Raw genomic sequence first — 21956 nt, forward strand, 5'->3', positions numbered from 1 at the left:
TAGATCGAAAGGGCTATCTAGTCCAGCATTCTGTCTCTAATGTAAGTCAAACAATGATGCACGCCAAGTTCTTGAGATGTCATCTGGGAAGTTTTCATGCTCTGTATTGGGATGTCCTCCAAAGGAAAGTCCCCTCCTTTGCCAGTTTGGTGTAGTGGTTAAGAGCAGCAGGACTCTAATCTGGAGAACCAGGTTTGATTCCCCACTCCTCCACTTGAGGCCAGCTTGGTGACCTTAGGTCAGTCACAGCTCTCAGGAGTTTTCTTAGCCCTACCCACCTCATATGGTGTTTTGTTGTGGTAACAACAACAACAACAACAACAACAACAACAACAACACCATATAGGGTGTTTTGTTGTGTTAATAATAGCATACTTTGTAAACTACTCTGAGGGCCAAGCTACAAGTGACAAATGACACTTGAACAGCAAGTGGATTGAGTGGAGAGCAAGTGAACAGGGAGAAATACACTTGCCGTTCAAGTGTCATTCGTCACTTGTAGCTTGGCCCTGAGTGGGCGTTAAGTTGTCCTGAAGGGCGGTATATAAATCGAATGTTATTATTATTATTCTCTATGTATTTTTACTCTAATTATTAAAGATTTTTTTTCTTCAGGATTTGCTGACTGGAACAATGGACTTGTCAGTGCTGTTTTTCATATGCCATTTATGTGTGTCTAGGCTGAAAAAAAAATCTTAGATTTGTTTTATGCTTGTTTACGTGGGCTTGAAATGGTTGGCTAAACTTCTTAAAATGCTTTTTAAACCGCCTTATTATTTTCAGGGAGAATGTGATTAACAAAGCAGTCATTCATCCATCTTGGATTTTACTCTCCCTCACAGGCTCTTTGGTCACATGGGTAGTGAAAACCTCACCATCCGCCCTGAGTTCGTTCTCTTGGGTCTGTCCTCTGAGCCAGGACAACGGAAGCTCCTCTTTACTGTCTTTCTAGTTATGTACATCGTAGCCATCTTGGGAAATCTCCTGATTATGCTGCTGATTATTTGGGATGCGCATCTCCACACCCCCATGTATTTCTTCGTGAGCCATCTCTCCCTGGTGGACGCTTGCTTCACCTCGGTCACCGTGCCAAAAATGTTGGCCAACTTGGTGTCGGAAGCCAAGACCATCTCTTACGCTGGCTGTCTGACCCAGATGTATTTCTTTTTTGCCTTCGGGGTCACTGACAGCTTCCTCCTGGCCGCCATGGCTTATGACCGCTACGTGGCCATCCGCAACCCCTTGCACTACACCAGCATGATGAGCGGGAGCCTGTGTGTGGGGTTTGTGGCCAGTTCGTGGATAGTCTCTCACCTCCATTCCCTGTTGCATATTGTTCTGATGAGTCGCCTCTCGTTCTGTGCTTCCCGGGAGATTCCTCACTTCTTCTGTGACCACCAGCCCGTGCTAGCCCTATCTTGCACGGATACCAGTTTAATTCAAATGTTGATTTTCACTGAAGGGGCCTTAGTGGTGCTGAGCCCGTTTGTTTTCATTGTGATCTCCTACGCCCTCATCCTGGTCACCGTTCTGAAGCTGCCCTCAGGTTCTGGGTGGCGCAAGGCTTTTTCCACCTGTGGGGCTCATCTCTCTGTGGTCACCCTCTTTTACGGCACGGTCATTGGAGTCTACTTCCAGCCCACAGCTCGGTACTCAGCGGAGAAGGGAAGAGTTACTACAGTCATGTATACCATTGTCACACCGATGCTCAACCCTTTTATATACAGCTTGAGGAACAATGATGTCAAAGGTGCCTTGCGTAGAGCTCTGTGCCGGAAGGTAGAAACACAGTGAGGGCCAAGCTACAAGTGACGAATGACACTTGAACGGCAAGTGGATTGAGTGGAGGGCAAGTGAACAGGGAGAAATACACTTGCCGTTCAAGTGTCATTTGTCACTTGTAGCTTGGCCCTGAGAGTCTTTCTTGAAAATCACCTGGAAATCAATAAAACAAAATCAACAGATGGCCCGCAGGACTCATCGTTATTATGTTTTCAGAGGTTCAAAGGACCTTCTCCACTAGTGAGATCTGAAGCTAAAGTGTATGCTTCCAAAATTCCAGGATAGATATATATTTGCACAGGGTTGAAGGAGATAAGCTTGCTGACTTGCCAAAGATTTATTTATTTAATCACATTTCTAGACCGCCCTCCCTGTCAGACGGGCTCAGGGCAGTTTAACAACAGTTTAAAACAGTAAAAACATTATAAAAACATTAAAACGTATCAAAATAATTAAAATTGGCGGGTATAAAATATTAAAATGCAGCATTTTCCTGCATGGGTGGTGGAAGGTCTTCAGTGGTATGGCCGGCGAAAGGACAGCCCAGCCCTCACCAAACGCCTGGTGGAACATCTCCGTCTTGCAGGCCCGGAGGAAAGATAACAAATCCTGCCGGGCCCTAGTTTCCTCAGACAGAGAGTTCCACCAGGTCGGAGCCAGAACTGAAAAGGCCCTGGCTCTGTTAGAGGCCAGGTGGACCTCCCTGGGCCCAGGGACCATCAGCAGGTGTTTAGTGGCTGATCGAAGCGACCTCTGGGGAACATATGGGGAGAGGTGGTCCTGAAGGTATGCTGGGCCCAGTCCGCATAGGGCTTTATAGGTCAACACCAAAACCTTGAACCGGACCTGGTACTCAACCAATAGATAGGCATGTTGTTATGGAATTAACTATTAGGAAACCCATTCACCTATCTCAAATTACCCCATGACTTTTCCCTTATCCTATTCACTTGTGTCCATGTGAACCTGAGGACAGTGAGAGCCAAACTACAAGTGACACCTGACACAGGTTGGACACTTGTCAGCTTCCCTCAAGGTTTGACGGGAAATGTAGGCAGCTTGGTGGGATGTTGGACAAGTGACAGTTGAAAAGTCCATTGGACAGCAGTTGGAGAGCCAAGCTGCGAGACCAGGACGCCTACATTTCCCATCAAAACTTGAGGGAAGCTGACAAGTGTCCAACCTGTGTTATTCGTCACTTATAGCTTGGCCCTATATCTCACTTGTATCTCCGTATCTCTTGCATCTGATGAAGAGAGCTCTGGTTCTCGAAAGCTTATGCTACAGTAAAGTTGGTTAGTCTTAAAGGTGCTACTGGACTCTACTATTTTGCTACTACAGACTAACATGGCTAACTCCTCTGGATCTGGATCTCACCTGTTATCACACCTGTTCTTTTCTGTTTGTGATCGCAGTATGCCGGGAGAAGCACCTGTTGCATTGGTTCCACTGGAGTAATCTTAATACTTACATGGCTACATAGAAGTTTCACAATTGATCCAATAAGATCTCCATAGGACAGTTTGGGGATGTGAAAACAGCACACTGGGGGATGCTACAGTCATTTCTCCCTGCGTGCTGCAGTCGCAAAAAGAAAAGAGCGAGTGTACATTTTGGACACGCAAAATACCAATTGCAGATGTGATACAAAAGTCCTCATGTTGTTCTCTAATAAACCAGAGGACTTTGTAATGTAGAGGAAGAGGCTGGAGGTGAAGAAAATGAATGGATGAGGAGGAAGAGAGCAGCCATCTTCCCTTCATCGAGCTTCTCCTGAGAGGAAGCAAGAGTTGTGTTTCACCAGGAAGTGCAAAGATTGCATTGCCCAGATAATCAGGAACTGTTATCTCCCTATTTCACCAGTGTATTTTCTTTTAAATTTCTCAATGATATAATTGGGCATAGTCACACCCACACACTTGCACATAATGAGGAAGGGAAATGGGGTTTGGGGAGCCTTAGGTGAGGAGTGGCAGAAACAAGCTAGTCAAATAGTCAAGATGGAGGGATAGAAAACAATGGCCATTTCGACACTACTCACCTTCATCCGGAACACTGCAGAATGTTGCGGATAAAACCCGGAAGATAGCGTCTTCTCGTGCGAGTTTTGCGCGATGTCGCGCGAGAAGACGCTATCTTCCGTGGTTTTTTTTGTGACATACCTCAGCGTTCCGGATGAAGGTGAGTAGTGTGGAAACGGCCAATGTCAGCAACATGGAGGGGTGATGGCAACAGCTTATCCTTTCTTAAGGAGAAGCAACTGGAATGGAAATATGGCCTATGTTGGAGAAAAACATTTGTCCCTGCCCTTCAGTTACAAATGCACGTCAACATTATGACAAATTTAACAAAATGATGACAAACCAAGGAAGACTAAAAGAAACCTCAATGATCTTTACTACTGTATGCCAAATGACATTTAGTTTCCCACAGATGCCCAGTTCTGAAGGCCCAAAGGCTTTCAGAAGGATATAAAGGATATAAGGATATAAATTTTATTAAGTAAAATTTTTAAAATGCAATGTTATTGTTGCTGGTTATCGTGACTTTTTCTTGAAGCTGCTGCCAAGTCGCTCTGTGTGTGCGGAATTCTTAGTCCCTAACTGCGTCTCTCCCTCCTTTTCCTCCTCCCGGGCAATGATTGGTTTGCCACCTGTCGGTAACCACCCCCCCCCTCAGCTCTGTGAACTCCTTTTCCGCAATTTTCTTATTAAAGTGAGGGAAGAGTCGTAACACTGCAGCTTCATTTCTCTAACAGTCGTAGAGACTACTTCCCCTATCCTCAGCTCTCCACACCCTCCCTCATTTGTTTTAAAGCAAGGGAAGGGTCCTAACATTGCGGCTTTGTTTCTTGAATGGCTGTGGAGACCACTCCCTCCCTCTCTCCCTTGCTCTCAACACACTCCCTCATTAATTTTTTTTAAACAAGGAAAGGGTCATAAAGTTGTGGCTTTGTTTCTTGAACAGTTGTATAGACCACTCCCTCCCTCCATCCCTCCCTACCTTGCTCTCCACACACATCTTTATTTTTTCCCCTCTTTGGCATTAGGAGAAGCCTGAAACAAACCCTTAGTGATTGAGTATCCATTCTCTTCCCCTTTTTTTAATTAGGGGAGAGTGGCAATGCTGTGACATTATGGCATTCTACTCCTTTAAGCATAATGTCCATCCCATTCCCTGATGGCAATCCACATTCCCCACTGATCACTTCTTGGGCTTACTTTTTTATTTCCTTTATTTACAACCGGGGCTCATGTTCATTGTGATTTGGAAATGAGAGAGAGGAACTTGTCTCAAGAATCTGCTTTCCCCATCGCAGAATATGGCCACATGATGTGAGGAGGCCAGTAAGAATGCTGTTTTTTGGGGCGCAGTAGCATTTAAACATTTTGCTCTGGCAGAGAGGCATTGTTTTGCACCAAGCAAGCAATTCAAATTACACCAGAACAATTTGCTAGAAGTTAGTAGAACAAGCACGAAAAGTATTTTGTAGGTTTATCTCCAGAAATCTGCCACCACCTCTCCAGAATTTTTTTTTAAAAATGGTAGGCATGGGATTGCTCAGTCAGCAAATACAGGGACAGGAAGACAGGGGGGATAGGCTTGAACACTGCAACATTACAACACGTGCTGATTTTTTTTTTTAAGTGAGCTTGGCCCCACAAAAGGCGGCATCAAACAGACACATCTTGACTTGTCAGCAGATACCAAATTGTCTTGAGGTTGTGCAGTGCAGAATGACCGGAGCCCAAGCCAATTCAGCACTGATTTGTGTGAATACACAGAAGCACTGACTTAAAAGTGTGCTGTGAGGGAAAGCCCACTGTCAGTAGGGTCATCGGGCCACTGCCTGGCACCCTCTTGAATTTTGGGAGCAGGGCGAGGGTCAAACATGACATCAGATGCGTCACCATCGACACACTGCACGACATCTTCTCTACCACCACCTTGTTCACCTGCCAGTCCGAACTGAAGGACAGGTGGGATGACACAGGTGGCAAAAGATTGCCCACCTGAAGTGGGCAGATGTCATGCCTACCTGTGAGGTCATATTTGAGATATAGTCATCATCACTGGGGATTATTCATGTCCCCAGATCCCACATGGCATATATCCAGCATACCATGCTGATTTGTTTGACTTGGGTTTCACCTTGGAGAGTTTCAGAATAATAAAGAGTTGAAAAGAAATAAATACATTTTGCGTTTCTTTTCCCCATGTGTTTGGCTTCAAAGCAATCTCAGGGCAATCAATGTCTGCTGTCCTCTGAAGAAGAGCTCTGGGGATGATGTTCCAGTGGGAGCTGTGCAGCTATAAATATAACCCCTTCCCTGACCAAAGCATCCGCATAGCCTGGTGTCTTCATACACAAGTTCCACCTGTTACCTGATGAAGTTGTTACCTGGCTTTTCATCCAGGTCTTCTGTTTCAAGTTTTCTACTGCTTTCTCTCATTGATGAAATCTTCTTTAAATAGCTAAAGTCAGTTGGGTGAGTAAAGTCGTTCGTTTTAAGTGTCCAGCGGTTGAATCACTAAAGCAATCAAGAGTTCTTGTAGCTCCTTGACAAGAACCTCTTGGGAACAAGAAGCATATTGTTGGAAGGAGTTAATAATAGTAGCTTTGCGGTGGTGGGGACTGCCGTCAAGTCATAGCTAACTATAGGGTTGCATTTTTTTTCCACTTTGTGTCTGCGTGGAATAAAATAGAAGTATCTCTGATTTACTTCCACTCACCTCTATGGAGCTACTTAACTCACAAGCAGAAAGTAATTCAGATGGGGGAGCACAGAAAGAATGAAGACAGACATAGCTGTGTGCGTGCGACAAACAGCATGTATATGAAAGGATGGAGAAATTAGTTGACAGGCATTATGTTTTTTATTGATGCACGCGTTGCATCAGAATAACAGATAAAGGAAAAGATATGTAAGAAAGATTTACATTTGTCTTAAAAGGCAATGACTTTTTATTGCTGCACATGTCATGTCAGAATAACACAGGTCTCCCATCTAAGGGCCAAGCTACACATGACGAATGGCACTTGAACAGCAAGTGGATTGAGTGGAGGGCAAGTGAACAGGGAGAAGTACACTTGCTGTTCAAGTGTCATTCGTCATGTGTAGCTTGGCCCTGAGTTAACTTCTCGTTAACTCAGGGCCAAGCTACAAGTGACGAATGACACTTGAACGGCAAGTGTATTTCTCCCTGTCCACTTGCCCTCCACTCAATCCACTTGCCATTCAAGTGTCATTCGTCACGTTTAGCTTGGCCCTGAGTTAACGAGGGGCCAAGCTACACATGATGAATGACACTTGAACGGCAAGTGGATTGAGTGGAGGGCAAGTGAACAGGGAGAAATACACTTGTCGTTCAAGTGTCATTCGTCATGTGTAGCTTGGCCCGAGAAGATTCCAATTGGCATAAAACGCTGCAGCGCGACTGTTATCAGGAGCAAGCAGGAGTATGAACATCACCCCCATTCTGCAGTCACTCTACTGGCTACCTATCAGTTTCTGTATTAAATTTCTTTATTTAAACTATAAACTACAACACTACAATAAACAACAAACATAGAGAACAAGAAAAAACACACAGTTCTAAACATAACACACTAACAATACATATATCTATAAAGTTAAGAGGAGAAGGAAAAACAAAACAAAGCAAACTTAAATTACACTACAAGTTGAGTTCCAATTTTCTCCTCAACAAGAACATATCATTTCTAGAGTCCCACTTATTCGAAGTTAGTCACAAAACCCCCTCTTTTTTCTATTGTTCCTGTTTCTTAATCCATAAATCCAGATGTCATCAAATCCTTGTTATCTATTTCATGCAAAAAAGTCTATTAACGGTTTCCGTTCAGTCAAGAAGTTGGCTACCTATCAGTTTCCATGCTCAGTTTCTGTGCTCAGTTCAAGGTATTGATTATCACATACAAAGCTCTTCATGGCCTTAGTCCGGCATACCTATGGGACCACATGTTCCTCTCGGCAACTTCACTCATCTGAACAGGGTCTCCTGCAGGTGCCACCCTGCACATGGGTGAAATGAACAGCAGCCCGTACATGGGCTTTCTCTGTGGTGGCCCCTATTCTGTGGAACAGCCTGCCTAAGGTCAGGAGAGCCCCCACTCCTAACTTTCTGCAAACAATGCAAAACTGAATTATTCAAAAAGGCTTTTGTATTGTAGGGAGGGGCTCTCAGATGCTTCACTAATGAGTTAAGGACCATAAACCTCACCACTTCGTTGCCTTACATACTATCTGTTGCTTTAAATATGTGCTCCTATGAGCTACTTGTGCTTCATGCGGTCTAATGTCAACCGTAGAATTGCTTTATGTTCTGTTTTCAGCATTTCTTCAACACTGTATTGGATTCTTGCTAATGTTATGTCTTTGTAAACTGACTGTACTAATCTCACACTGTGTAATCCGCCTTGAGTCTCAGGGAGAAAGGCGGACCATAAATGACATAAATAAATAATAAAATATAAAGGAAAAGGCAAGCAAGAAAGATGTGTCTGAAAAGCCAATGACTTTTTATTGAAGTACATGTTGCATCAGAATAACATATAAAGAGAAACAGATCCAGAGGAGTTAGCCGTGTTAGTCTGTAGTAGCAAAATAGAAAAGAGTCCAGTAGCACCTTTAAGACTAACCAACTTTACTGTAGCATAAGCTTTCGAGAATCACAGTTCTCTTCTTTTCTTTTTTTTAATTTTTAAAAACTTTTTATTAAATGAAAACAATTACAACATACAAACTTAAACATGTACAACAAACAAACAATCAATTCAATACCTGGAATTTTGTTACAGAAGGAGAGTCAGCACATGTCAACAAAGTTATATACATTGTGGAACTTTATAGTGTAAAACCTTTTGACATAGTTATTGTCTGAAGGATTTTTTGATTTCGGCTGAATGTTATGTTTTTCAACATATTCAAAAAACGGGAACCATTTCTCCACAAAATTAGAGCTCACCGGAAACTTCTCCGCTACATAGAGATCATTGTGTGTTTTTTCCACAATGAAATAATTCCACACTTTTTCCAACCATGCTTCAATTAAGGGAGCTGAGTACAGTTCTCTTCTGATGTCATGCATCTGACAAAGAGAACTGTGATTCTCGAAAACGTATGCTACAGTAAAGTTGGTTAGTCTTAAAGGTGCTACTGGACTCTTTTCTATTTTATATAAAGGGAAAAGTATGTAAGAAAGATTTACATTTGTCTCAAAAGTCAATGACCTGTCAATGGAACAAGAAATCCAGACCAGAAGCAGCAGGGTACAACTCAACATGATTAATCACTAAACACCCAAGAAGGCATAGAGTCATCGGCAGAAATTGTTACCTCCCCATAGCCCCATCACAACATGAGAAAACTGGATAAGAACGTCAGAAGAGCCCTGCTGAATGAGACCAGTGGCCCATGTAGGGCCAAGCTACACATGACGAATGACACTTAAACAGCAAGTGTATTTCTCCCTGTTCACTTGCCCTCCACTCAATCCACTTGCCGTTCAAGTGTCATTCGTCATGTGTAGCTTGGCCCGTAGTCCAGCATCCTGTCTCATGCAGTGGCCAACCAGTTATTCTGGAGGGCCAACCACAGGGCACAAAGGCCTTCCCCTGATATTGCCTCCTAGCTCTAGAATTCAGAGATTGCCCTCCTCTGAATGCAAAGTTCCCTTTAGTCACCGTGGCTAGTAGCCACTGATGCACCCATCCTCCATGAATCCATCTAGTCGACTTTTAAAGCCATCGACGCTTGGGGCCATCTGACAGCAAATTCCACATTTTAACCACTCACTGAATAAATAAGTACTTCCTTTTTTCCCACCCCAAATCAATTGCCCATCTACTGGGCACCCTTGTGTTTCTAGAATTTTGGGAGAGAAAAAGGTCTCTCTCTCCACTGACTAGTCCTCTTCTCTTTCAGGTGGAAGTGGGACTTGGATCTTTTCCAGTCCGCCCAACTGGAATGGGCATACCCCAGCGGAGTGGTTCTGAATAATAAGGAATACATGTAGGGTTCCCAGCCTCCAGGTAGTAGCTGGAGATCTCCCGGAATTACAACTGATCTCCAGGCCACAGAGATCAGTTCACCTGGAGAAAATGGCTACTTTTGGGGGTGGACTCTATGGAATTATGCCGTGCCAAGGTCCTTTCCCTCCCCAAACCCCACTTTCCCCAGGTTTCACCCCCCAGATCTCCAGGAATTTCCCAACTTGGAGCAGGCAACTCCAAATACAAGGTCTTGAGGGGGGCATTTCATTTTCCCCTCCCCCACCACATCTCTCTCGCTTCCCTCCCCCCATAGCCTCTTCTCCTTTTCCTGCTTCTTTTTCTCTTTCCTATCCACCCTTCTCTGCCCCCTGTTTTCACCTCCCCCCAGCCTCTTCCCTATGGCCCAGTTTTGTATTGCTGGCTGAGGGTCATTTTAAACGTTACTTCCTTCACCACAGAGCCAACCAAGTCTCCATGCAGACATACAACAGCTCTGGGGAATGACTTGTACATTAAAAAAAGGAGTCCAAAGAGGCTCTGAATCCTGCTGCTGGGGGAAGGGAGAGCTCCACCCTTTCTCCAAAGTGTTTTTCCCAGTGTAAAAACAGTACGGGGGTGGGGGGGTAGAGTTTTCCCATTTCCGCTGCTGCACATGCACACAATGCCTTCACAGAAGGCAACAGCAGAAATGGGACAATTCCTCCCTCCCTGCACTATTTTTGCACAGGAAAAAAGCTTGGGAGAAAGGCCAGATCACAGATCAGGGCCACTTGGCTATTAGTATAAAAGATACTGGCAGTATCTTTTAGAGGGTCAACATAAATACAAGAAGAAAATTTCTCATGGAATTAGATCGAAAGGGCTATCTAGTCCAGCATTCTGTCTCTAATGTAAGTCAAACAATGATGCACGCCAAGTTCTTGAGATGTCATCTGGGAAGTTTTCATGCTCTGTATTGGGATGTCCTCCAAAGGAAAGTCCCCTCCTTTGCCAGTTTGGTGTAGTGGTTAAGAGCAGCAGGACTCTAATCTGGAGAACCAGGTTTGATTCCCCACTCCTCCACTTGAGGCCAGCTTGGTGACCTTAGGTCAGTCACAGCTCTCAGGAGTTTTCTTAGCCCTACCCACCTCATATGGTGTTTTGTTGTGGTAACAACAACAACAACAACAACAACAACAACAACAACACCATATAGGGTGTTTTGTTGTGTTAATAATAGCATACTTTGTAAACTACTCTGAGGGCCAAGCTACAAGTGACAAATGACACTTGAACAGCAAGTGGATTGAGTGGAGAGCAAGTGAACAGGGAGAAATACACTTGCCGTTCAAGTGTCATTCGTCACTTGTAGCTTGGCCCTGAGTGGGCGTTAAGTTGTCCTGAAGGGCGGTATATAAATCGAATGTTATTATTATTATTCTCTATGTATTTTTACTCTAATTATTAAAGATTTTTTTTCTTCAGGATTTGCTGACTGGAACAATGGACTTGTCAGTGCTGTTTTTCATATGCCATTTATGTGTGTCTAGGCTGAAAAAAAAATCTTAGATTTGTTTTATGCTTGTTTACGTGGGCTTGAAATGGTTGGCTAAACTTCTTAAAATGCTTTTTAAACCGCCTTATTATTTTCAGGGAGAATGTGATTAACAAAGCAGTCATTCATCCATCTTGGATTTTACTCTCCCTCACAGGCTCTTTGGTCACATGGGTAGTGAAAACCTCACCATCCGCCCTGAGTTCGTTCTCTTGGGTCTGTCCTCTGAGCCAGGACAACGGAAGCTCCTCTTTACTGTCTTTCTAGTTATGTACATCGTAGCCATCTTGGGAAATCTCCTGATTATGCTGCTGATTATTTGGGATGCGCATCTCCACACCCCCATGTATTTCTTCGTGAGCCATCTCTCCCTGGTGGACGCTTGCTTCACCTCGGTCACCGTGCCAAAAATGTTGGCCAACTTGGTGTCGGAAGCCAAGACCATCTCTTACGCTGGCTGTCTGACCCAGATGTATTTCTTTTTTGCCTTCGGGGTCACTGACAGCTTCCTCCTGGCCGCCATGGCTTATGACCGCTACGTGGCCATCCGCAACCCCTTGCACTACACCAGCATGATGAGCGGGAGCCTGTGTGTGGGGTTTGTGGCCAGTTCGTGGATAGTCTCTCACCTCCATTCCCTGTTGCATATTGTTCTGATGAGTCGCCTCTCGTTCTGTGCTTCCCGGGAGATTCCTCACTTCTTCTGTGACCACCAGCCCGTGCTAGCCCTATCTTGCACGGATACCAGTTTAATTCAAATGTTGATTTTCACTGAAGGGGCCTTAGTGGTGCTGAGCCCGTTTGTTTTCATTGTGATCTCCTACGCCCTCATCCTGGTCACCGTTCTGAAGCTGCCCTCAGGTTCTGGGTGGCGCAAGGCTTTTTCCACCTGTGGGGCTCATCTCTCTGTGGTCACCCTCTTTTACGGCACGGTCATTGGAGTCTACTTCCAGCCCACAGCTCGGTACTCAGCGGAGAAGGGAAGAGTTACTACAGTCATGTATACCATTGTCACACCGATGCTCAACCCTTTTATATACAGCTTGAGGAACAATGATGTCAAAGGTGCCTTGCGTAGAGCTCTGTGCCGGAAGGTAGAAACACAGTGAGGGCTAAGCTACAAGTGACGAATGACACTTGAACGGCAAGTGGATTGAGTGGAGGGCAAGTGAACAGGGAGAAATACACTTGCCGTTCAAGTGTCATTTGTCACTTGTAGCTTGGCCCTGAGAGTCTTTCTTGAAAATCACCTGGAAATCAATAAAACAAAACCAACAGATGGCCCGCAGGACTCATCGTTATTATGTTTTCAGAGGTTCAAAGGACCTTCTCCACTAGTGAGATCTGAAGCTAAAGCGTATGCTTCCAAAATTCCAGGATAGATATATATTTGCACAGGGTTGAAGGAGATAAGCTTGCTGACTTGCCAAAGATTTATTTATTTAATCACATTTCTAGACCGCCCTCCCCGTCAGACGGGCTCAGGGCAGTTTAACAACAGTTTAAAACAGTAAAAACATTATAAAAACATTAAAACATTATATCAAAACAATCAAAATTGGCGGGTATAAAATATTAAAATGCAGCATTTTCCTGCATGGGTGGTGGAAGGTCTTCAGTGGTATGGCCGGCGAGAGGACAGCCCAGCCCTCACCAAATGCCTGGTGGAACATCTCCGTCTTGCAGGCCCGGCGGAAAGATAACAAATCCTGCCGGGCCCTAGTTTCCTCAGACAGAGAGTTCCATCAGGTCGGAGCCAGAACTGAGAAGGCCCTGGCTCTGGTAGAGGCCAGGCGGACCTCCCTGGAGCCAGGGACCATCAGCAGGTGTTTAGTGGCTGATCGAAGCGACCTCCGGGGAACATATGGGGAGAGGCGGTCCCGAAGGTATGCTGGTCCCAGTCCGCATAGGGCTTTATAGGTCAACACCAAAACCTTGAACCGGACCTGGTACTCAACCAATAGATAGGCATGTTGTTATGGAATTAACTATTAGGAAACCCATTCACCTATCTCAAATTTCCCCATGACTTTTCCCTTATCCTATTCACTTGTGTTCATGTGAACCTGAGGACAGTGAGAGCCAAACTACAAGTGACACCTGACACAGGTTGGACACTTGTCAGCTTCCCTCAAGGTTTGACGGGAAATGTAGGGCCAAGCTACACATGACGAATGACACTTGAACGGCAAGTGTATTTCTCCCTGTTCACTTGCCCTCCACTCAATCCACTTGCCGTTCAAGTGTCATTCATCATGTGTAGCTTGGCCCGTAGGCAGCTTGGCGGAATGTTGGACAAGTGACAGTTGAGAAGTCCATTGGACAGCAGTTGGAGAGCCAAGCTGCAAGACCAGGACACCTACATTTCCCATCAAAACTTGAGGGAAGCTGACAAGTGTCCAACCTGTGTCATTCGTCACTTATAGCTTGGCCCTATATCTCACTTGTATCTCCGTATCTCCTGCATCTGATGAAGAGAGCTCTGGTTCTCAAAAGCTTATGCTACAGTAAAGTTGGTTAGTCTTAAAGGTGCTACTGGACTCTACTATTTTGCTACTACAGACTAACATGGCTAACTCCTCTGGATCTGGATCTCACCTGTTATCACACCTGTTCTTTTCTGTTTGTGACTGCAGTATGCAGGGAGAAGCACCTGTTGCATTGGTTCCACTGGAGTAATCTTAATACTTACATGGCTACATAGAAGTTTCACAATTGATCCAATAAGATCTCCATAGGACAGTTTGGGGATGTGAAAACAGCACACTGGGGGATGCTACAGTCATTTCTCCCTGCGTGCTGCAGTCGCAAAAAGAAAAGAGCGAGTGTACATTTTGGACACGCAAAATACCAATTGCAGATGTGATACAAAAGTCCTTATGTTGTTCTCTAATAAACCTGAGGACTTTGTAATGTAGAGGAAGAGGCTGGAGGTGAAGAAAATGAATGGATGAGGAGGAAGAAAGCAGCCATCTTCCCTTCATCGAGCTTCTCCTGAGAGGAAGCAAGAGTTGCTCCTCTCAGGTTCCTTCCCTCTTTGTCAAGGACAGAACAACATTTCAGAGGCCTGCCACACATCCCTCTTTCACCTGAGAGGAACGGCACCACGGTCATAAGAAGAGAGCAGGAACGGGAAGAAAGCCGTCCTTCCCCCTACTGGATATGGTGCCGGCCTGTGTGGGATTATGAGGAGAAACTGTATCTGGAACTTGAAATAAAGTGGAATACTGCCTCAGGGCCAAGCTACACATGACGAATGACACTTGAACGGCAAGTGGATTGAGTGGAGGGCAAGTGAACAGGGAGAAATACATTTGCCGTTCAAGTGTCATTCGTCATGTGTAGCTTGGCCCTCAGAATTGCCTGAACTGTCCCACATTCTTTTGTCATGGACTGAGGGCCAAGCTACAAGTGACAAATGACACTTGAACGGAAAGTGTATTCTTCCTTGTTCACTTGCTCTCCACTCAATCCACTTGCCGTTCAAGTGTCATTCGTCACTTGTAGCTTGGCCCTCAGTGGGTTCGACCCAAGAACAATCCATGCGAGAGCACAAGAGCAGGTTTATTTATTTTTTATTTTATTATGTATTTATCTCATGTATAGCCTGCCTTTCTCACTGAGACTCAAGGTGGATTACGTAGTGTGAAATTAGCACAGTCAATACCAAGGACATTTCCACAAACAATGCCAGTGGGCAAATAAATGCAAGTTTACAAAGACATAACATCAGCAAGAACCCGATACAAAGTTGAAGAAATGCTGAAACAGAACATAAGCAATTCTAGGGCTGACATTAGGCAACACAGAACTACCCAGTAGGGTCATACTTAAAGCACAGGTAATAGGAGCACATACTTAAAGTAATAGATAGTACATAGGGACAACATAGTGGTAAAGTCTATGGTTCCTAACTTGTTAGTAGGGTTCCCAGGTGCCTGCTGGTGGTGGGCAAACTCCCGGATGTTTGCACCTTTGCCTGCCCATCCACCAGTGATTGGTGGGAGGTGGCAAGCCCCCGGAAGTTGCTGAACACCAGCAAGCACCTTAGGAGCATGCATGGTGCATGCACTCCCAAAGGGCACAATGCCATCACTCCTGGAAGTAACAACATTGCTCCCAAATTGGCTCTGCACGAAGCATGGGAGCGCTCCCGTGGCTGGTGTGATGACACCACTTCTGGGAGTGATGTCATTGCGCAGGTGCTGGTGCACGCAAACGGAAGCTGCTGCCAGCACAAAGTAAGTGCCGGGTTTCCACCCCCTCCCAGTTTAGGGAACTAGCAACCTTACTTAGTGAAGCATGTCTTTGAGATCACCTCCCTACAATACAGCCCTCCTATCTCTTGTAAAAAGCCGCTTTGAATAATTCAGTTTTGCAATGTTTGTGGAAAGCCAGGAGAGTGGGGGCTCTCCTGACTTCCTCGGGCAGGTCATTCCACAGGGTAGGGGCCACCACAGAGAAAGCCCTGTGTACGGGCTGCTGTTGATTTCGTCCATGTGCAGGGTGGCACCTGCAGGAGACCCTGTTCAGATGAGCAAAGCTGCCGTGTAGGGACATAAGGAGAGAGGCGATCTCATCGATATGCTGAGCCAAGGCTGTGAAGAGCCTTGTCTGTGATAGCTGTTACTTTGAACCGAACACGGTAACTGATAGGTAGCCAATGAAGTAACTGCAGGATGGTGGTGATATTCAGCCTCCTGCTTTCTCTTGATAACAGTGGAGCCTCAGCATTTTGTACCAACTGGAGTCTTTTACTTAACTCTGGGCCAAGCTACACATGACGAACGACACTTGAACGGCAAGTGGATTGAGTGGAGGGCAAGTGAACAGGGAGAAATACACTTGCTGTTCAAGTGTCATTCGTCATGTGTAGCTTGGCCCCAAGTGTATTTCTCCCTGTTCGCTTGCCCTCCACTCAATCCACTTGCCGTTCAAGTGTCGTTCGTCAATTGTAGCTTGGCCCTTAGACGAAAGACCTATGTATAGTGTATTACAATAGTCAAGTCTTGATGTTACCATAGCATGGATCCACGTGGCCTGGTCAGCCATGTCAAGGTAAGAAGCCATCGTCCAGGCTAGAGTGAGGTTGTAGAAAGCATTTTTTTTTTGCAGCTGCCTTAACTTGCTTTTCTAATAGTAGTGCTAGATCCAGTATAACCCCTAGGTTCTTAGGGTCAAGCTACAAGAGACAAATGACACTTGAACGGCGAGTGGTTCGAGTGAAGCGCAAGTGGAGGGCAAGTGAACAGGGAGGAATACACTTGCCGTACAAGTGTCGTTCGTCACTTGTAGTTTGGCCCTTAGTCTGCAAGGGTTAGATGAACTCCGTCGAAAGTGGGGAGTACAACATCCTTCAAGATCGCAACATTCAAAACCAGACCATTTCATTTAAAAAGCCCACTGAGGGCTTATAGCCATCATGAGGTGTGGGATGGGGGGTATTGTGTGTGTTAAGAAGGTACAAATTATAACGAAGCAAAAGTTTTTATAAAAGGTTATGTCCCTGCACTGAGGTGAGAAAAAGTAGAATTATTATTTATCATTTCTTATTAGAACAACAATTAATTATTAAAAGTTAAAAAGAGAGAAATAACCAGGGGTTTTTTTTCAGCTGGAACGTGGTGGAATGGAGTTCCAGAACCTCTTGAAAATGGTCACATGGCTGGTGGCCTCGCCCCCTGATCTCCAGACAGAGGGGAGTTGAGATTGCCCTCCGCACCACGGCAATCTAAACTCCCCTCTGTCTGGAGATCAGGGGGCAGGGCCACCAGCCATGTGACCATTTTCTCTGAGGGCGATTTAAACTTTTAAAAACTCCCCCCTTGTTCCAGCTGACCCAAAGTGATGTCATTGGCCCTGGGAGCATGTGGTACCAGGGGCACCACCTCCTGCCAGGAGTTACCCTCTGTGCTGGCAACCCACTGAGTTCCACCACCTCTTTTCCCAGAAAAAAGCCTCGGAAACAACTGGTTTAAAAGTACCGGTCAACTGTGGCTAATTGCCACATGTATTGATGACTTTTGAATGGGAAAACCCAAAGAGAAAGGTTAAGTTTTGAAAAGATTAGGATTGGGCAGTGCAGGGGGTGGGAATTAATCTTTATAAAGCAGCACATTTCAATTAGTTACTTTTTACCACAAATGGGGGTGGGTGGGCATAGTTTGTATTCTTGTCTTCAGATGTTGGAATGTCCTGAGCCATCTGCACCACACACTGGATAATGCACTTCCAATCCTCTTTAGAGATCATTTGGAACTGGATTTTTTGTGTGTGAAACCAAAAATCCACTTCCAAACGATTGCTAAAGTGCATTGAAAGTGCATTATCCAACGTGTGCGGAATCAGAGAGGCAAGGAATAAGGCATATTGAAAAGCAAGTGCTGTTATGATTCATGGCTTAGCAAGAAGAGCTGAGGTACAGGAACCCGGAGTAATTATGAACTCGGGTGTTTTAAAACTTTTGAGATGCCTTTGGCTGATTCCGCACATGTTGGATAATGCACTTTCAATGCACTTTATCAATCGTTTGAGGTGGATTTTTTGTTCCGCACACAAAAAAATCTGCTCAAAATGATCTATAAAGAGGATTGGAAGTGCATTATCCAACATGTGCAGAATCACTCCATGTGTGGAACAAAAAACCCACTTCCAAAGGATTGCTAAAGTGCATCGAAAGTGCATTATTCAACGTGTGCGGAAATGGCCTTTGTTGATATTATACATCACAGTTCATTATGCTGGACACAGGGATTCCAGATTTTACAACTTACTGAACATTTTATGACGCTGTTGAGCTGAAGGTGTATTCTGTCTCCATATAAGATGGTACTTGTATCTCTTTATTCATTTCCCAAAGAAGCCAAATACAAAACACAGCATATGCGGATTCTTGGATGTGCTCTGCATGCCAGACTTGATGTATTTTGCTCTGCATGCAAGACTTACTGTGGAATTTTTGTTCTGCATGCAAGCTTTTTTTGTATTCTGTTCTGTACGTAAAATTTTTATTCTGCGTGCAAGATTTTCTGAATCTCTACATGTAGTTTTTGGCTTTGTGAACACACACAGTGAATTGTTAACGTTTTTTTCACTTATGGTGTGTGCTTTGGCATGTTTTGTTCTTGATAGCGAGAGGAGCAAACAGAACAATCTGCAGAAACAGAAGAGACAAGGAAAGAAAGACAGAGGACTGTATAATGGCTTTCAACGTGGCAATGGATCCCAAACTTGGTAGTCTTGAGTCACGTGCCCCTGCAGGTAGAGGCTGCTTTTGGATCTCAATCAACGCAAAGTACCCAATCAGGTTACATTTGGCTACTAGTGAAATTATCCTTGCACTAGAGGAAGGGAAAGGGTAAAAGGGAGAGGGCACTAACACTCTCCTGGTGGGAGGGGTCTGATTTTTTCAGCTGTAGGGCTGCCGGGTCTCCTTCTGGCAGTCCCTGACCCCTGCTGCCATAGATAGGGCAGTGAGGGGAAATGCCATTGTTCCGATGGCACAACGTCATTCCAGCATGAACCTGGAAGCGATGTAATCACATGGGGGCAACACTCTAGGATTCCACGGAAACTCTTTGCTAAAACCATAGAGTGGAATGGTAGGAGTGGACCCCAAAAAGTTGAATTCTAGGGCATCGCCTGACCCATTGACATTACTTTTGAGTTCACGTCAGAAACGATGCCATGCTGTTGGAGTGATGGTGATTTGCATTACCCCACACCCCTGAGCCTCCCGCTCAGCTGACAATCCTACTATGGTGTACAGGATGAGGCAACAGAGGCCTGGTTGGAGAGGCAAAATTCCTTTAATAAGTCCTGGTGCCATATCATCGCCTCTATGAGCAGATACTGGCTTGGATCCCACGGAGAACTTCCACAGGTGCGTGTATGTGGGGAACAGGTTGATTTTTGCTTATTTACCCTCTGCTGCTGCAATCTCTGACCTCCTCCATGCTGTTTCCAGGTTTCCCCTGTTCACGTATTTTGGGGATTATTTTGGCCTGCAGTGGGAGGCGAGAAATTCACTCTCCAAAACCAGAAATCGCATCCATCAGCAGAAATTTCCAGGGGATACAAGCCATTCTGTCGGAATATATGTTGAGCCCCAGATACCATGAATGCACCTACCATATCACTACATTGTGAGTTCCTACTATGCAAAGAATTTTTCCAGCTATTCTGTGGATTTCTGATGGAGTGAACCAAATATTATTCTTGTTATTTGTCAGAATAGCAGATCTCCATTGCTCATACTCACTTGAACCACCCAATCAGAGGTACTGCCATTTAGGATGTATGGATAGGGGCAAGGGTTGGGACACATGAACAATGATTCACTATTGAGAAAAGACCCTCTTCCCCAGGAGACGCCACAGAGCTCCTTTCACATCTTTGTTCCGGAGACTGTAGATGTAGGGATTGGACATTGGTGTGATGACAGTGTACATGACAGCAAATATGGCCCCACGTTGGGCAGAGTAGCTGGATGCGGGTTGGAAGTAGACCCCAATGATGGCCCCATAGAGGAGAACCACCATGGTGAGATGGGAGCCACAGGTGGAGAAAGCTTTGCGCTTCCCCGAGGAAGAGAACTTCATGACAGTCACCACAATGCGGACATAGGTAAGAATAATGAAGAAAAATGGACCAAGGATAATGAGGCCACCCTCAAAGAAGATGGCGGCTTCATTGATGCTGGTGTCTGAGCAGGAGAGCTGCAGCAAGGGCTGATGGTCACAGAAGAAGTGGGACAGGTGGTTGTCTCCACGGTAACTGAGTCGCAGGAGGAGGCCAGCATGCAGCATGGAGTGGAGGGTGGAAACGATCCAGCACCCAGCCACCAAATATCCACAGACCTTCTGGTTCATCACTGCAGCATAGTGGAGAGGGTTGCAAATGGCAACGTAGCGGTCCAGAGCCATAACGCTCACCATGAGCAGATCTGTGACACCAAACACGTAGAAGAAGAAGAACTGGGCCATACAGGAGTAGAAAGGGATGGTCTTGGAAGAGGACACCATGTGAGCCAGCATCTGGGGCACTGTGACGGTGATGAACCCCACGTCCACCACAGAAAGGCTACGCAGCAGGAAGTACATGGGGGTCTGAAGTCTGGCATCCACGGTGATCAGAACGAGCATCATGATGTTGCCCAGAAGGCCTGCTCCGTACATCAGCAGGAAGATGAAGAAGAAAAGAGGCTGTTGTTCAGGTCGTGAGGAGAAACCCAGAAGGACAAACTCTACAACATCCGTGTCATTCTCACAGTCCATGGGACCTACAGAGGGAATCACAACATGAAGGAACTGGAATCATTAGATGTACAGCCTCATGTCAGAGGGTACACCCATCTAAAATGGAAGCAAAACTTTTGGAACACATTTAAATTGCTTAATTTTTAGTTTTCAAGGTTCAGATTCTATGTTCGGGGCTATAGAGGTGGAATAGTTTTCTGGCTTTCAGTTGTCAAAACTTCATGCCATGAAACTACCAGCAATCAGTGTGAGAAACTAGTGTGAGACTTCTATGTTTAAAGAAGATCTGACCACTGAATTTTGCTTTGAACAGTTACAGTTGGCGTTTGATATTCCCCTGACAATGGGCTGCATAGTCCTATATGCAGGGGTCATTTCGTAGAAAAGAGCTGCAGGAACTCATTAGCATAACTCATTAGCATAACCCATTAGCATATGCCACACCCCCTTGACATCACCAGAAGAGTGTTATTAGCTCAGTTGATTTGCATATGCTATACCTCCTGACATCACCTATCCTAGCTGTTTTGGACCCAATCCTGGCCAATCAGGGCCAAAACTGGGCCCCAAATGGTCAAGATCGGGCTGCTGCTGAGCGGGAGAGTGATCCACCACCTGACAGAGGCCCAATCCGGGCTATTTTGGTCCCAATCCAGGCCAGAATGGGCCCAAAATGGCCAAAAATCAGGTGGGTGGGGCCACCTGACACGTGACCTCTTGGGAGAACTGCCAGAACTGCGTTCCGGCGTGTTCCCTCTCAAAATGAGCCCAGCCTATATGTCATGGGATGTGTACAAGGGTCTTTGTGTATAATAAATTTTATGTGCATTTTATGTGTACTTGCTAGCTTGCATTTAATATTGGTGAGATCGCTCTCTTTTTTGCCTTTCCTAGGTCAACAGTGCAATAGTTGAAGAATTAAGAAAAATGTATCAATGAATGCCACATACTAATAATCCAAAATATGCAATGAAGAATTTTGTGGAGAGCGATTCTTTTCAGTTCTGGATCACTTTCAACAATAACCAGTCTGTTTTTCAGTTTCACACACATAAACTGTGAATAGCCAATCATATTAAAGCAACAATACAGGTATAAGTTTGGATCCTCAATCTTTTCACTCATCCAAAGAGCCCACAAGGACGCCTGTCTCTCATTCCCTCGGTGGTCATTTCTTCCTTTAAAAAACCTACTTTAACTTAAGCATCTGTTTGCAGAAAATCCTTTTGCATACAAATCCAATAGAGAGCAGCATGAACTCACTTAGAAACGTCCATGGGAAGGGAACTTCCCCGCCTTATCTTAGGCCTTCTATTTACCCACCGAGGTCCCCCATCTTTATCCTCTCCCGTGGCTGCAAACTTTTTTA

General features: G+C 45.1%; 3 protein-coding genes across 3 annotated transcripts; 2 read left to right on the top strand and 1 right to left on the bottom strand.

The window, feature by feature from the left end:
- Positions 1-855: 855 nt before the first annotated feature.
- Positions 856-1794, top strand: LOC129346006 (olfactory receptor 1K1-like). Its single transcript, XM_055003254.1, has one exon. It carries the CDS (start codon positions 856-858, stop codon positions 1792-1794), a length of 939 nt encoding a protein of 312 aa, XP_054859229.1.
- A 9706-nt stretch (positions 1795-11500) lies between these two features.
- LOC129346004 (olfactory receptor 1K1-like) lies at positions 11501-12439 on the top strand. The gene has a single exon (XM_055003253.1). The coding sequence runs from the start codon at positions 11501-11503 to the stop codon at positions 12437-12439; it is 939 nt and encodes a 312-aa protein (XP_054859228.1).
- A 7230-nt stretch (positions 12440-19669) lies between these two features.
- Positions 19670-20605, bottom strand: LOC129346007 (olfactory receptor 1B1). Its single transcript, XM_055003255.1, has one exon. The coding sequence runs from the start codon at positions 20603-20605 to the stop codon at positions 19670-19672; it is 936 nt and encodes a 311-aa protein (XP_054859230.1).
- Positions 20606-21956: the final 1351 nt, after the last annotated feature.

Source organism: Eublepharis macularius, chromosome 19 (genome assembly GCF_028583425.1).
Source record: "Eublepharis macularius isolate TG4126 chromosome 19, MPM_Emac_v1.0, whole genome shotgun sequence".
NCBI lineage: Eukaryota > Metazoa > Chordata > Lepidosauria > Squamata > Eublepharidae > Eublepharis > Eublepharis macularius.

Coding starts and splice junctions, on each gene's coding strand:
- LOC129346006 (XM_055003254.1), top strand. CDS start 856: ATGGGTAGTGAAAACCTCACCATCCGCCCTGAGTTCGTTCTCTTGGGT.
- LOC129346004 (XM_055003253.1), top strand. CDS start 11,501: ATGGGTAGTGAAAACCTCACCATCCGCCCTGAGTTCGTTCTCTTGGGT.
- LOC129346007 (XM_055003255.1), bottom strand. CDS start 20,605: ATGGACTGTGAGAATGACACGGATGTTGTAGAGTTTGTCCTTCTGGGT.